The following is a 13,770-nucleotide window of genomic DNA, read 5'->3' as shown; positions in this document are numbered from 1 at the left end:
CCTGGTCTCCCATGCAGGTGCAGGGCCCAAGTACTTGGGCCATCCTCCACTGCCTTCCCGGGCCATAGCAGAGAGCTGGCCTGGAAGAGGGGCAACTGGGATAGAATCCGGTGCCCCAACCGGGACTAGAACCCCGTGTGCCGGCGCCGCAAGGCGGAGGATTAGCCTGTTAAGCCACGGCGCCGGCCTAAAGATTTATTTTATTTATTTGAAAGAGTTACGGAGAGAGGTAGAGACAGAGAGAGAGAGAGAAAGAGGTCTTCCCATCTGCTGGTTCACTCCCCAAATGGCTGCAATGGCTGGAGCTGAGCTGTTCTGAAGCCAGGAGCCAGGAGCTTCTGCTAGGTCTCCCACGTGGGTACAGGGCCCAAAGACTTGGGCCATCTTCTACTGCTTTCCCAGGCCATAGCAGAGAGCTGGATGGGAAGTGGAGCAATCAGGAGTCATAATGGCACCCATATGGGATTGCAGCACTGCGGGCCAGGACTTTAACTTCACTGTGCTGCAGCACTGGCTGCTGTTATATTTCCATAGGAAAGTGTCACCTCTTTTCTGACGAGTAATTTGAGGTTGAGAACTTTGTTAGTATTACGTATTCATGGTAGAAGAAACCAGTAACCAAAGGGCCATGTGTTATCATTTATATGAAATGTCCAGAATAGGCAAATGCGTAGAGACATGAAATAGTTTAGTGGTTGCCAAGGACTCAAGGGAAGGATAAGGAAATTGGGAGTGATGATGATGAATAGAGTTTCTTTTAGAGTTCATAAAATATTCTGGAATTACATAGTGGTGACTATCATAAAATTCTATGAATATGCCAAAGACCATCAATTGTACTCTTAAAGGAGGGCAATTTTAGGGTGTGCAAAGCATATCTCAATAAACTGTATGCTTTGCAGTCCATTTAGAAAAGAAAAAGAGGTGAGCGGTCAGTGGGTCAGGTGCTGTGAGAGGTTGGTTAGACATTACTGCAAGCATCTCTTCCTCATTCTAAAAGTTTTCAGCCCCAAACCGAAAATCTGACAAAGAGGAGGTTCTAGTTCCCTAATAATTTTCTTTTCAAAATCTTCTCATTCTCATATCATTTTACTTCTCCTCACCTAAGAGGGAAGATTTTATTATCTGAATTTTCATAAATATAAAAATGAGTATCAATAGAATTTAATAATGGAACTTGAAGTAGATTTCATGTATTCTAATTTCTTCCAGAATTTTCCCTCTTTAGCTTTAGCTTTAGCTAAAGTATTTTATTTCTTGTGGCAACTCCATGCCTATTTTAAGTTAACCTTTACATGTTTTACCTGAGAGATGGATGAGTGAATAAATTTATTTGCTTATTCATTTATTCAGCAACCATTTATTATATATTATGTCACAAATGCATATTTGTAAAGCACACATAAAAATATTTAATCATTTTAGTGCCAAAATGTCCACATCATCAAGCAGAGGGTTTATTCTAGTACTTGAATATGAAGTTTGTAAGGAGATACGTTTTTTAAGGGTAAACTTGATCAAGTACTATTGAACAAAAAATGTTGGTAACAGAAACATAGTCTTCCAGAGTAGGTAAATAGCATATAACAGTTCTAGAAGTTAGTATAAATGGAAGCCCAAAGAAACAAAGGGAATTACCTGACTTCCACACTTTCACAACTAGCTGGTACCTGGGCTGGGACTTTTGCCAGGATTTCAGATTCCTTCAGCTTTGTTTCTTGTGTGTGTGTGTGTGTGTTTTAAAGACTTTACTTGTTCATTTGAAAGAGGGAAAGACAGAGAGCGAGGTCTTACATCCACTGGTTTACTCTCCAGGTGGCCACATTAGCCAGAGACTGAGACCAGGAACTCCATGTGGGTCTCCCATGTGGGTCTCCCATGTGGACGGCAGGGGCCCAAGCACTTGAGCCATCTTTCACTGCTTTTCCCAGACTATTAGTTAGTAGTGGTCTGGACAGGAAGTGGAGCAGATGGGACACAAACCAGTGCCCATATGGGATGCTATCATTGCTGATAGCAGCTTTTCCTGGTACACCACAGTGCTAGCCCTGCTTCTTGTTTTGAAAAGAACCGTTTCTCTTTGAGTGAAGATGACTCATTATTGAGGAATTCTACCTATTGTGTAGCAGATAGCATATTTATTTTCATGTTCTTTCAAAGTAACATAAACTTTCTCCATTATAGATAAGGAATTAAAAAGCATTAGCTTGTAATTGGGTCCTTTTTTTAAAAAAAAATATTTATTTTAGATACTTGAGAGCCAGAGTTACAGACAGAGAGGCCCTCCATCTGCTAGTTCACTCCCCAAATGGCCACCATAGCCAGATTTGGGCTGATCCAAAACCAGGAACCAGGAGCTTCCTCCAGGTCTCCCACGTGAGTTCAAGAGCCCAAGCACTTGGACCATCTTCTGTTACTTCACCAGGTCACCAACAGGAACCAGATCGGAAGTGGAGCAGCTGGAACTCAAACCGGCACCCATGTGGGATGCCAGTGTTTCAGGTGGATGCTTAACCTGCTACACCACAGCACAGGCCCCAGGTCCCTCCTTTTAACATTTACCCCAGTAGAGAGCTGTAGATAAGAACTGTAAAAGGTTATTAATTTTGAACACCATGTGTAGTTAGAAAAGATGATGTCAAAAATATTGGATGTAGACTTTTTACTCTCTGTTTCTGAAGACTCTCAGAACTTTGCTGTCAGCTTTTAAGTTTTCATGCTGGACACAAATCCTGCCTCATGACTACTAGCTCACTTGTTAGATTAACTGCACTGTTTAAATGATTATAAAAACATGATGGGCAGGCTTAGCATGGTATCTTCTATAGAGGTTCGTCTGCGGTATACTTTTATGAAGTTTCAGTAACAGCTTCAAGATGCAGGTATACTCATTGATGTCAAGTTTTGGTTTGTCCTTTAAAAAACAGTTTTTTAAAGATTTATTTTTATTTATTTGAAAGGCAGACTTAGAGATCTTCCATTCACTGGTTCACTCCCCAAATGGTGGCAACATCAGGGCTGGGCCAGACAGAAGCCAGGAACCAGGGTCTTCTTCCAGGTCTCCCACATGGGTTCAAGGACCCAAACAATGGGGACATCTTGCACTGCTTTCCCAGGCACATTAGCAGGGAGCTGGATTGGAAGTGGAGCAGCTGGGACTCAAACCGGTGTCCAACATGGGGTACCACAACACAACTTGGTTTGTCTTCTAAATTAAAAACTTAAAACAGCTTTTGTTAATTTTATCTAAATGCTTTCACATTAGTGATTAATAGTTAACGTTTGGTGACATCCTATACAACTCAGTTGGGCACATCTCCAGCTATAGCTGGGCTGCTTGTGACCACTTTAATTTTACTTTGAATAAGGGGATGAAGCGCAGCATCTGACAGTACAGATACCCTCCTTCCCTACAATCCTACACCTTAGTCAGATAGAGGTATGTTCTCTGTATGTGTCTTTTAATTTCTTAATGCCTTATTCAGACTTTTAGAGAGGAGTAAATCTGACTGGAGGTTACATGTACAAGGCCTAAACGAATATCATAAACCATCTTTCCCATCTCCCAAGCCAGTGATTTTAAAATACATCTTTATCACTTTTTTTTTCAAATTTTACTGCAACCACGTTATAAGCTTAAAATGTGAGGAAAACTAACATTTTCAGTAAATAGCAAATTTTTTTCATAGCTTCAAAGACCACTGTTACATGTGCTGAATGGTTACTGAAAGTAATTTTTTTTAAACTTTTATTTAATGAATATAAATTTCCAAAGTACAGCTTATGGATTACAATGGCTTCCCCCCTCCCATAACTTCCCTTCCACCCGCAACCCTCCCCTTTCCCGCTCCCTCTCCCCTTCCATTCACATCAAGATTCATTTTCAATTCTCTTTATATACAGAAGATCGGTTTAGTATATATTAAGTAAAGATTTCAACAGTTTGCCCCCACATAGCAACACAAAGTGAAAAAATACTGTTGGAGTACTATAGAAAGTAATTTGTTTTTTATAAGTAGCCTACAAAGACCATGTATTTCTTATTATGAACATGTGCCAGTTTCCTAAGGATTACAGATTATATGTTGAGCTGTATCCTGTGTAGTAGAAATACAGATATGTCTACTTTGTAGCTGGTTAGTTGCTCACATACACTTCCTTTAAAATTTCAACATGTTCTCATCTCTTTGCTTACAGAGATTTTTTTAATTTCAGAGACAATGGTGAGTCACATTCTGTTTTTATGTCATCGGAAGCTTAGTGATTGATATTCATTTCCAGAGATTAAGCTTAATAGCGTTATTGTGCCTTCCTTCCTTTCTTGTCCCTGATTTTGTCTGTAGCAAAGGTAATGTTTTATTAGACTTGAAGAAACCTCAATATAAATATTTATTTTAAAAAATTAATGCAGGGGCCGGTGCTTTGGCGCAGTGGGTTAACACCGTGCCTGAAGCGCTGGCATCCCATATGGGAGCCAGTTCTAGTCTCAGCTGCTCCTCTTCCAATCTAGCTCTCTGCTATGTCCTGGGAAAGCAGTGAAGGATGGCACAAGTCCTTTGGCCCCTGCACCCACACCCTGCACCCGGAAGAAGCCTCTGGCTCCTGGCTTCGGATCAGCGCAGCTCCGGCCATTGTGGCCAATTGGGGAGTGAACCAGTGGATGGAAGATCGATCTCTCTCTCTCTCTCTCTCTCTCTGCCTCTCCTCTCTCTGTGTAACTCTGATTTTCAAAATAAATAAACAAAATCTTTAAAAAAATTAATGCAAAAATATTAGAGTAGGCAATCTGATCAAATTAATTAGTGGGTTATTATTCATTACAGCATTCCTTTAAAGATATGTTCCACTAGCATATTTTTATCTGATGATAGCTTATTAGCTTCTTTCTTAAAACTAATATTATTTTCATTGACAAATCATAATTATATATATTTTTGAGATACAGTGTGATTTTTGCTTTATGTATATATGGGATGATTGAATCAAGCTGATTGACATCCACCACCTCTCACTTTTTTTGTTGAGTTGAAATATTTGAGATTTACTTTCTCAGCAATTTTGGAATTTACAATAGTTACCTTGCTGTGCAGTAGAACTCAAAACATTTTTCTCCTATCTTACTGAAACTTAATACCCTTTGACTAACATACCAACATTTCCTGATTCCCTTCTCCACACACATCCTTCTCTAGCCTCTGGTAACCACTATTCTATTTTTTTTTTTTTTTTTGACAGGCAGAGTGGACAGTAGAGAGAGACAGAGAGAAAGGTCTTCCTTTTTGCCGTTGGTTCACCCTCCAGTGGCCGTCACGGTAGACGCGCTGCGGCCGGCGCACCGCGCTGTTCTGATGGCAGGAGCCAGGTGCTTCTCCTGGTCTCCAATGCGGGTGCAGGGCCCAAGGACTTGGGCCATCCTCCACTGCACTCCCTGGCCACAGCAGAGAGCTGGCCTGGAAGAGGGGCAACCGGGACAGGATCGGTGCCCCGACCGGGACTAGAACCCGGTGTGCCGGCGCCGCAAGGCGGAGGATTAGCCTACTGAGCCACGGCGCCGGCCTCTATTTTTTTTTTTTTTTTAAGATTTATTTTATTTATTTGAAAGACAGAGTTACAGAGAGAGGTCCTTCATCCGCTGGTTCACCCCCTAAATGGCCTCTATGGCCAGCGGTGCGCCAGTCCAAAGCCAGGAGCCAGGAGCTTCTTCCAGGACTCCCATGTGGGTGCACGGGCCCAAGAACTTGGGCCATCTTCCACTGCTTTCCCAGGCCACAGCAGAGAGCTGGGTTGAAAGTGGAGCAGCCAGGACTCAAACTGGCACCCATATAGGATGCTAGCACTGCAGGCGGCAGCTTTACCCACTACGCCACAGCGCCATCCCAGCTACTGATTTTCTATAGGTGGCTTTTTATATCCTGCAGCTTTACTGACTTTGTTTATTCATTCTAACAACTTTTTTTTTTTTTTGGTGGAATCTTTAGGATTTGCTATATAGAGAGAGGGTCATATTTTTAGCAGAGACAGTTTCATTTCTTCCAGTCCTATTAGGATGCCTTTTACAAATGGTTCCTGATTTACAGTGGTTCACCTTAACAATTTTTTGACTTTATGATACATTTTTGAGCATATAGCTCAAAATTGTTGATTTCTTCCTTATTGTTTTTCCAAAATGATCATATAGCTCCATCTTAGCTTGAGGAGCATCTGAGCTTAACAGTGATTCACATGTGATTTGTTGGACATATTAAATGTATTTTCAACTTATGATATTTTCAACTTAGAGTAGATTTATCAGGATGTAACCTCATTATACGTCAAGGAGCACCTGTGTTTTTTTTCTCTTGCTGAAATGCTCTGGCTAGAACTTCTAGTCCTGAGATGAAAAGAAGTGGTGCCAGTAGACATCCTTTTCTTGTTCCCGGTCCTTGATGAAGAGTTTCAGCTTTTCTCCTCTAAGTTTAATGTTATGTTTAGGCTTATCGTATGTGTGTGGCCTATATTGTTTAGGTACATTTCCTCTATATCTAGCCTCTGTTTGTTGTTGTGAAAGGGTATTGAATTTTGTCAAATGCTTGTTTTACATCTATTGAGATGATTATATGGTTCTTATTCTTCATTTTGTTAATATGACATCACATTCATTGGTTTACCCACATTGAGTCATTCTTGTATTCCAGAGTTAAATACCACTTGATCATGGTGAATGATTTTTTAAATGCATTACTGAGTACAGTTTGCTAGTATTTTGTTGAAGATGTTTGCATCCTTGTTAATTAGGAGTACTGGCCTTTTTATTTTATTTTTTGTACCCCTTTCTGGCCTTGATATAATGCTGATATCATAAAGTGAGTTTGAAAAATTTTATTTCAATTTTTTTGAAGAGTCTGAGAAATATTAATATTAGTTCTTCTTAAAAGGTTTGATAGAATTTGGCTCTGAAGCCATCAGATCCTTTTCTTTGGTGGGAGACTTTGTTACTGATTCGGTATCCTTACCTGGTCTATACAGCTTTTCTATTTTTTCATGATTGAATCTTTGTAAATAATATGTGTTATAGAATTTATCCGTTTCTTCTACTTTATCCAGTTTGTGGTTAGTAATTTCATATAATCCTTTGTATTGCTATGATGTCACTTATAATGTCTTCTCTTTCATTTCTGACATTAGTTGCATTTTCTTTTTTTCCTACTAAATCAAGCTGAAGGTTTATTGATTTTGTGGAAAAAAAAAACTGTTTTGTTGATTTCTTTTTTTATTATTTTTCTAGTCTCTCATTTGTTTCTGCTCTGATGTTTATTATTTCCTGACTTCTGCTAACATTTGGCTTGGTTTGTTCATACTTTGCTAGTTCCTTGAGGTGTACATTAGGTTGCTTATTTAAAATTTTTCTCCCCTTTAATAGCTATAAATTTTCCTCCCTAAGTTACTTTTCCTATATCCCATAAGTTTTATTATATTTTCATTTGCCACAAAATATTTCTTATTTCCCCCTTGATTTCCTCTTTTACCCATTTGTTGTTCATGATCATGCTGCTTAATTTTCACATCTCTCTAAATTTTCCAAGAATTCTCATGCTGATTTCTAGTTTTATCGTGATTAGAAAAGATACTTTGTATGATTTCAATCTTAAGTTTGCTTAGACATGCATTTTTTTATTCTTTCTTTCTTTCTTTCTTTCTTTCTTTCTTTCTTTCTTTCTTTCTTCTTTTTTTTTTTTAATGAGAGAGGCAGAGAGTGAGAAAGAGCTATCTTCTCACTCCTAATTTACTTTCCATATGCCTATAATAGGCAGGGCTCAGCCTGGCTGAAGCCAGAGGCTGAGAACTCCATCCTAGCCTCCCGCATGGGTGGCAAGGATCCAAGTACTTGAGCCATCACTTGGTACTCCCCAGGATGCAAAATTAGCTGGAAGCTGGAGTTGGAAGTGGAGCCAAGACTAGAACCCAAGCACTAGGCACTCTGATATGGGATGTGGGTGTCCCACCTGGCGTCTTTCCACTGCACCAAATGCCTACCCTTATGATGTGTTTTGTGGCCTAATGTATGATCTATCCTGGAGAATGTTTTGTGTGCACAGAGAAGAATGTGTATACCCTTGCTGTAGGATGGAATGTTCTCTATATATATATCTTTTATATCCATTTGATCTAAAGTGTAACTCAAGTCCAATGTTTCCTTATTGTTTTTATGTCTAGCTGATCTGTCCATTGTGAAAGTAGGGTACTGGGGTTTATTCTGTTATATTCTATCTCTTCTGATCATTTAATGATTATTTTATATATTTAGGTACTCTGGTGTTGGGTGTACATATGTATAGATATGTTCTCTTGATGAGTTAACTTTATATAATGGCCTTTTTTGTCTTTTTATGATTTTTCACTTAATATATTTTGTCTGATATAAGTGTAAGTACCCCCGCTCTTTTGATTTCCATTTATATGGAATATTTTTCTATCCTTTGCTTTTTTTTTTAGATTTATTTATTTATTACAAAGGCAGAGTTACAGAGAGGCAGAGACAGACAGAGATCTTCCTTCTGCTGGTTCACTCCCCAGATGCTGCAATGGCCAGAGCTGCACTTATCCAAAGCCAGGAGCCAGGAGCCTCCTCCAAGTCTCCCATGCAGGTGCAGGGGCCCAAGGACTTGGTCCATCTTCAACTGCTTTCCCAGGCCATAGAGAGCTGGACGAGAAGTGGAGCTACCAGGACTTGACCTGGCCCCCCTCTTATTCTTCTAATGCAGCTTTTCTCAGTTCTGTGGTTCGAGAGTGTCCCAGCCTCATTCCTGAGTTCTGGGATGTTCATGAAGGAATTCTTGTTTGAGGATAGTTGCTAGTTGGAATTCTGTGAGGAGGCCAGGAACTTGGAAACTCTTGTATAGCCACCTTGCTGATATCACTCTCATTATGTTCTTCAAAAGAGGTATGAGAGGCATTAGAAGAGCCATTGCCATTTGAAAAGCAATCTGGAATCAGAATACAGCATGTTTAAGGTGACAGTGTAAAAGCCAGATTGGTAGTAAAAATTTCCCAATTCTATATCCAGATATATAATTATTACTAGCTGTTTAGAGATTTGCTTATAGTATTTTCCTGTTACCATTTTTACAAAGCTAGTATTATTACAAAAATAGTATTGTATCTTACTATTTTATGGCCTACTCTTTTTAATGTCTGTATATAATGAACATTTTTCCCTCAGTAAATATTCTTTACAACATGACTGTAAATGGCTATGATGTTATTAGGCAATAATTTACTTAAATCATTCTACTTTTTTGAAAAAAAAATTTGTCCATCTATTTTCTATTATAAAATTTTTGTAAATATATATGTGTATCAGTAGGATAAACTCCCAGAAGTGAAAACAGGTGGATCACAGAGGTGGAATGTGCAAATCTAAGACTTTTGACATAAATTGCCCATTTGTTCTCTAGAAGAATTATACTGGTTTATAATCCTATTAGCAGTACCCGCATCTCCAAGCTTCCCTAACAGTGAGATTATTCTTATTTTATTATGTTAATTTGATGAAGGAAAAAAGTGTTGTTAAAATTTAACTTGGGGCCAGTGCTGTGGCAAAGCAGGTTAAAGCCCTGGCCTGTAGTGCCAGCATCCCCTATGGGCACCGGTTTGAATCCTGGCTGCTCCACTTCTGATTCAGCTCTCTGCTATGGCTTGGGAAAGCAGTAGAAGATGGCCCAATTTCTTGGGCCCCTGCACCCTTGTGGGAGGCCTGGAAGAAGCTCCTGGCTCCTGGCTTCAGATCAGCTCAGCTCTGGCCATTGCAGTCATTTGGGGAATGAACCAGCCAATGGAAGACCTCTCTTTCTCTCTGGCTCTACTCCTCTCTGTAAGTCTGTCTTTCAAATAAATAAAATAAATATTTTTTTTTAAATTTAAATTTATTTGGTTAAAAGTTGAATTCTTAAAACATTTTTATTTTCTGGTTATAATTTTTTGTTAATTACCTATGATATTCCATTTATCTTTTTAAAAACTGGTATCTGGTTGTAATTTTTTATTAACTACCTGTTGGTGCCCTGTATATCTTTTAGAAACTGGTATTTATCTTTTTCTCATTAATTTGTGTGAACATGTATGATTCAATTCAAATAGACTAAAGGCTTGGTGCAAAATGGCTTTACGAGTCCATTAATAAAAACCGCCATCAACTAAATACCTGCTTATGCTGAAGCTGTGCTAAGCATTTTACCATTATATCTTTTGTTGACTTATTTAATCATTCTAAGTCTGAAGTAGTATCTACATTTTATGGTTGAGATGGGGATTCAGAAAGGTTAAATGACTTATGCAAGGTGACAGCTGTTGTTGGCAGTAGATTTCCATTTCTTTCATACTTCAAACCTTTTGTGGTTTTCTTTTTATCACACTTCTGGTGCTGAACTGTTGCGTATACCTAATTATAAAAGATAATTATCAGGGACCAGTGCTGTGGTATAGCGAGTGAGGCTGCCGCCTGCAGTGCCAGCATCCCATATGGGCATTTATTCAAGTTCCAGCTGCTCCACTAGCTATCCAGCTCTCCGCTGTTGCCTGGGAAAGCAGTAGAAGATGGCCCAAGTCCTTGGGCCCCTGCACCCACGTGGGAGACCTGGAGGAGGTTCTTGGCTCCTGGCTTCAAGTAGGACCAGCTCCAGCCATTGCAGCCAATTGGGAAGTGAACCAGCGGATGGAAGACCTCTCTCTGCCTCTCCTGCTTTCTCTGTGTAACTCTGACTTTCAAATAAATAAATAAATCTTTCAAAAAAAAAGCTAACCACTCAAGTATTCTTGGCATATATTTTTTGAGTAAAAAAAAATGATTTAGTTTCTAATAGACTTTTCCATTTTGCTTTACATCTTAGCCCTAGCTATATTAGGCTTTCACTTAAAGACTAACTTTGTAGTGTTGCCTAAGAAGAAAGCATTTCCATACCTGGAGGAAGAGGGACCATTCTGAGTCTCTACTTCTAGATATAATATTAAATTTGATGCAGACCAAGATCATTTGTCATTTTTAATTTACTCTTGCTAAAGTTTATTTGGTTATTTTTTGCTTTTTTAGTTGCTTGTTTTCTTGTTGAGAACCAGACACTTATTTGCCTCAGATCCTTTCTTTAGCAATGTGTGTGTATGAAAGAAACAGGTTGAAATAAATAATTGGTGTGCTAAATTCCCTTAACAGAACCTTACAGAACAGTATGGCCAAGCTGCTCTCAGATCTTAGTGTGGACAGTGCGCGCTGCAAGTCTGGGAATAACCTCACCAAATCACTTCTGAACATTTATGATAGACAACTTCAGCATGATCCAATCCCTGCTCACACTTCCATAATGAGCTACCTAAATAAGTTAGAAACAAATCACAGTGTTGCACATTTGGAACCACTGTCTACAGTTAAAAATGAGGAAACGACAGAGCCAGATAGACCTTATGAAAATGTTCTGCCATCGAAAGGCCCTCAACCTAGAAACACTAGCGGCAGGGAAGAAGAGCCTGTGTCTGGAATTATTTCTGCCCTTTCAAAGCAGGATTCAGATGCAGAGAATGAAACTTTGACTGTAATAGAAGATGAATGTAACTTGGATAGTACAGTTTACATTCCTTTTGTTAGAAGCACTTCTAAAATGAATTCACCACTTTCAAAGAGACTGTCCCCCCAGCCGCAGATGAGTGTTGCTGCCACACAACTCATCGGGAACAGTGGACTTTTCTCTGAAACAGAAAAGAAACTGTGTGCACCTGCAGTATCTTGTTCTTCAAGACAAGAAGTAGAAGATGCACATGAAAAACTTTCCAGAACAGCTGATATGGAGGACAAACAGCTCCTGAAGAAAATAAAGGAAGCAATTGGTAAGATCCCTGTTGCCAGGGAGGATCCAGAGGCTACATGTCAGGGCCCTTCAGCTTGTCACAAAAGCAGCGTTCGAGTGAAAGGCAGCACTGCCTGTGATGGCAGTGTTCTCAATTCTGACTTGATGTCTGACTGGAGCATCTCTTCTTTTTCAACATTCACTTCTCTTGATGAACAAGACTTCAGAAATGGCCTTGCGGCATTGGATGCCAACATAGCTAGACTCCAGAAGTCCTTACGGTCTGGTCTTCTGGAGAAATGAACTAAGAAGAAAACTAATTGAGTGCTTCCTCTTTTTAAGATTAGAACTTGGCTACATTGAAGGTATATTTTAAGTTTCTTTAGAGAAATAATGTTTATATTAATTATGTATAAAATAAATTATATGACTAATAAATCTATTATTGAATTATTTTGACACTGTGGAGCTTACAAAAACAAATTCGCTTAGGAAACTAACAACTGTTAAATAAACTGTAGATAACTAAGAAAGTATTCTAATGTTTTAATTTAGTACTTAGCAATTAGAATTATTTTATTAAAATGTAATTGCTGGGTTAAGGGTATAGGTTGAAAAGAGTTTCTATCCTAAATTCTTTAGCTGTCCTAACAGACAAAGGAAGATAGTCTATGGGTTCAGTTAATTATATTCAAGCTAGTTTTTTATTTCATGATACTTATTTGTTTCTTAATGAGTATTGTATTTTTATATGGGTTACTCTGTACCACAGGCTAATGTTGGGTGAGATGTATAAACATTTGAAAGATGTCAGTATCTCTTCCTCTTAAAAATTTACTGTTGATTGGCAGGGGGTAGTGGGGTCAGCGTTGTTATACATCAGGTTAAATTGCCACTTGCGACACCAGCATCCTGTATCAGGGTGCCGATTTGAGTCCCAGCTGTTTCATTTCTGATACAGCTTCCTGCTTTTATGCCTGAGAAGGCAGAAAATGATGTCTCAAATACTTGGGCCCCTGCCATGCATACTGGAGACCTGGATGGAGTTCCTGGCTCCTGGCTTTGGCCTGCTTCAAATCAGTCTGTTGCAGTCATTTGAGGGGAGGTCAGTGGATAGACAATCGGTCTTTCTTTCTCTCTCTGTCTGTCTTAAAGATTTATTTATTTATTTGAAAGGCAGAGTTTCAGAGAAGTAGAGTCAGAGAGAGGGAGGTCTTCCATCCACTGGTTCACTCCTGCAATGGCCAGAGCTGAGCTGATCTGAAGCCAGGAGCCTGGAGCTTCTTCTAGGTCTCCCATGTGAGTGCACGGGCCCAAGGACTTGGGCCATCTTCCACTGCTTTCCCAGGCCATAGCAGAGAGCTGGATTCAAAGTGGAGCAGCCAGGACTAGAACCAGTACCCATATGGGATGCCAGCACTGCAGGTAGAGGCTTTCTCGCTATGCCACAGGGCCCCCCACCCACCTTTCTCTGTCACTCTGCCTTTCAAATAAGTAAGTTTTAAAAAATACTGATTTTTCCAGGAAAATATATATAACATCCTAAATTAACATATACTTTCTTAAAATTTTGGCATTTTTATTATTTATTTAGTTTGAAAAAGTTAGAAAGAGGGAGACAGAAATCTTCCATCCACTCGTTCACTTGCCAGATAGATGCAAGCCAGGAGCTTCATCCAGATCTCCCATGTATATGGCAGGGACCCAAATACTTAGGTCATGTTCCACTGCTTTTCTCAGGCTGTTAGTAGGGAGCTGGATCAGAAGTATAGCAGCTGGGACTTGAAACAGCACCCATATGCAAAGCTGAATGTTATGCTGTCACTAAGTCTTTGTATTCAGTACTTAGACAGATTCCATCATTAATGAGTGTTCTGCTGGTTCTAAGATCTTTTTCAGCTAATTCTTAAGGTGCTGGTACTACAACTTCTGAAAGGACCCAGCTACTTTCTCTTTG

General features: G+C 39.4%; 1 protein-coding gene across 1 annotated transcript in view; it reads left to right on the top strand.

The window, feature by feature from the left end:
• CCDC14 (coiled-coil domain containing 14) overlaps positions 1–12,291 on the top strand; it is a 54,941-nt gene extending 42,650 nt beyond the window's left edge. Inside the window, exon 13 of the mRNA XM_062208993.1 lies at positions 11,186–12,291. Within this exon, the coding sequence (XP_062064977.1) occupies positions 11,186–12,116 (931 nt within the window). The 3' untranslated portion in view covers positions 12,117–12,291. The remainder of the gene's footprint in view (positions 1–11,185) is intronic.
• The last annotated feature ends 1,479 nt before the right edge of the window (positions 12,292–13,770 follow it).

The sequence above is a fragment of the Lepus europaeus genome, chromosome 2, assembly GCF_033115175.1.
Source record: "Lepus europaeus isolate LE1 chromosome 2, mLepTim1.pri, whole genome shotgun sequence".
NCBI classification, from domain to species: Eukaryota; Metazoa; Chordata; class Mammalia; order Lagomorpha; family Leporidae; genus Lepus; species Lepus europaeus.
The sequence above is the reverse complement of the archived record's forward strand: the minus strand, read 5'-3'. Positions and strand labels throughout refer to the sequence as shown.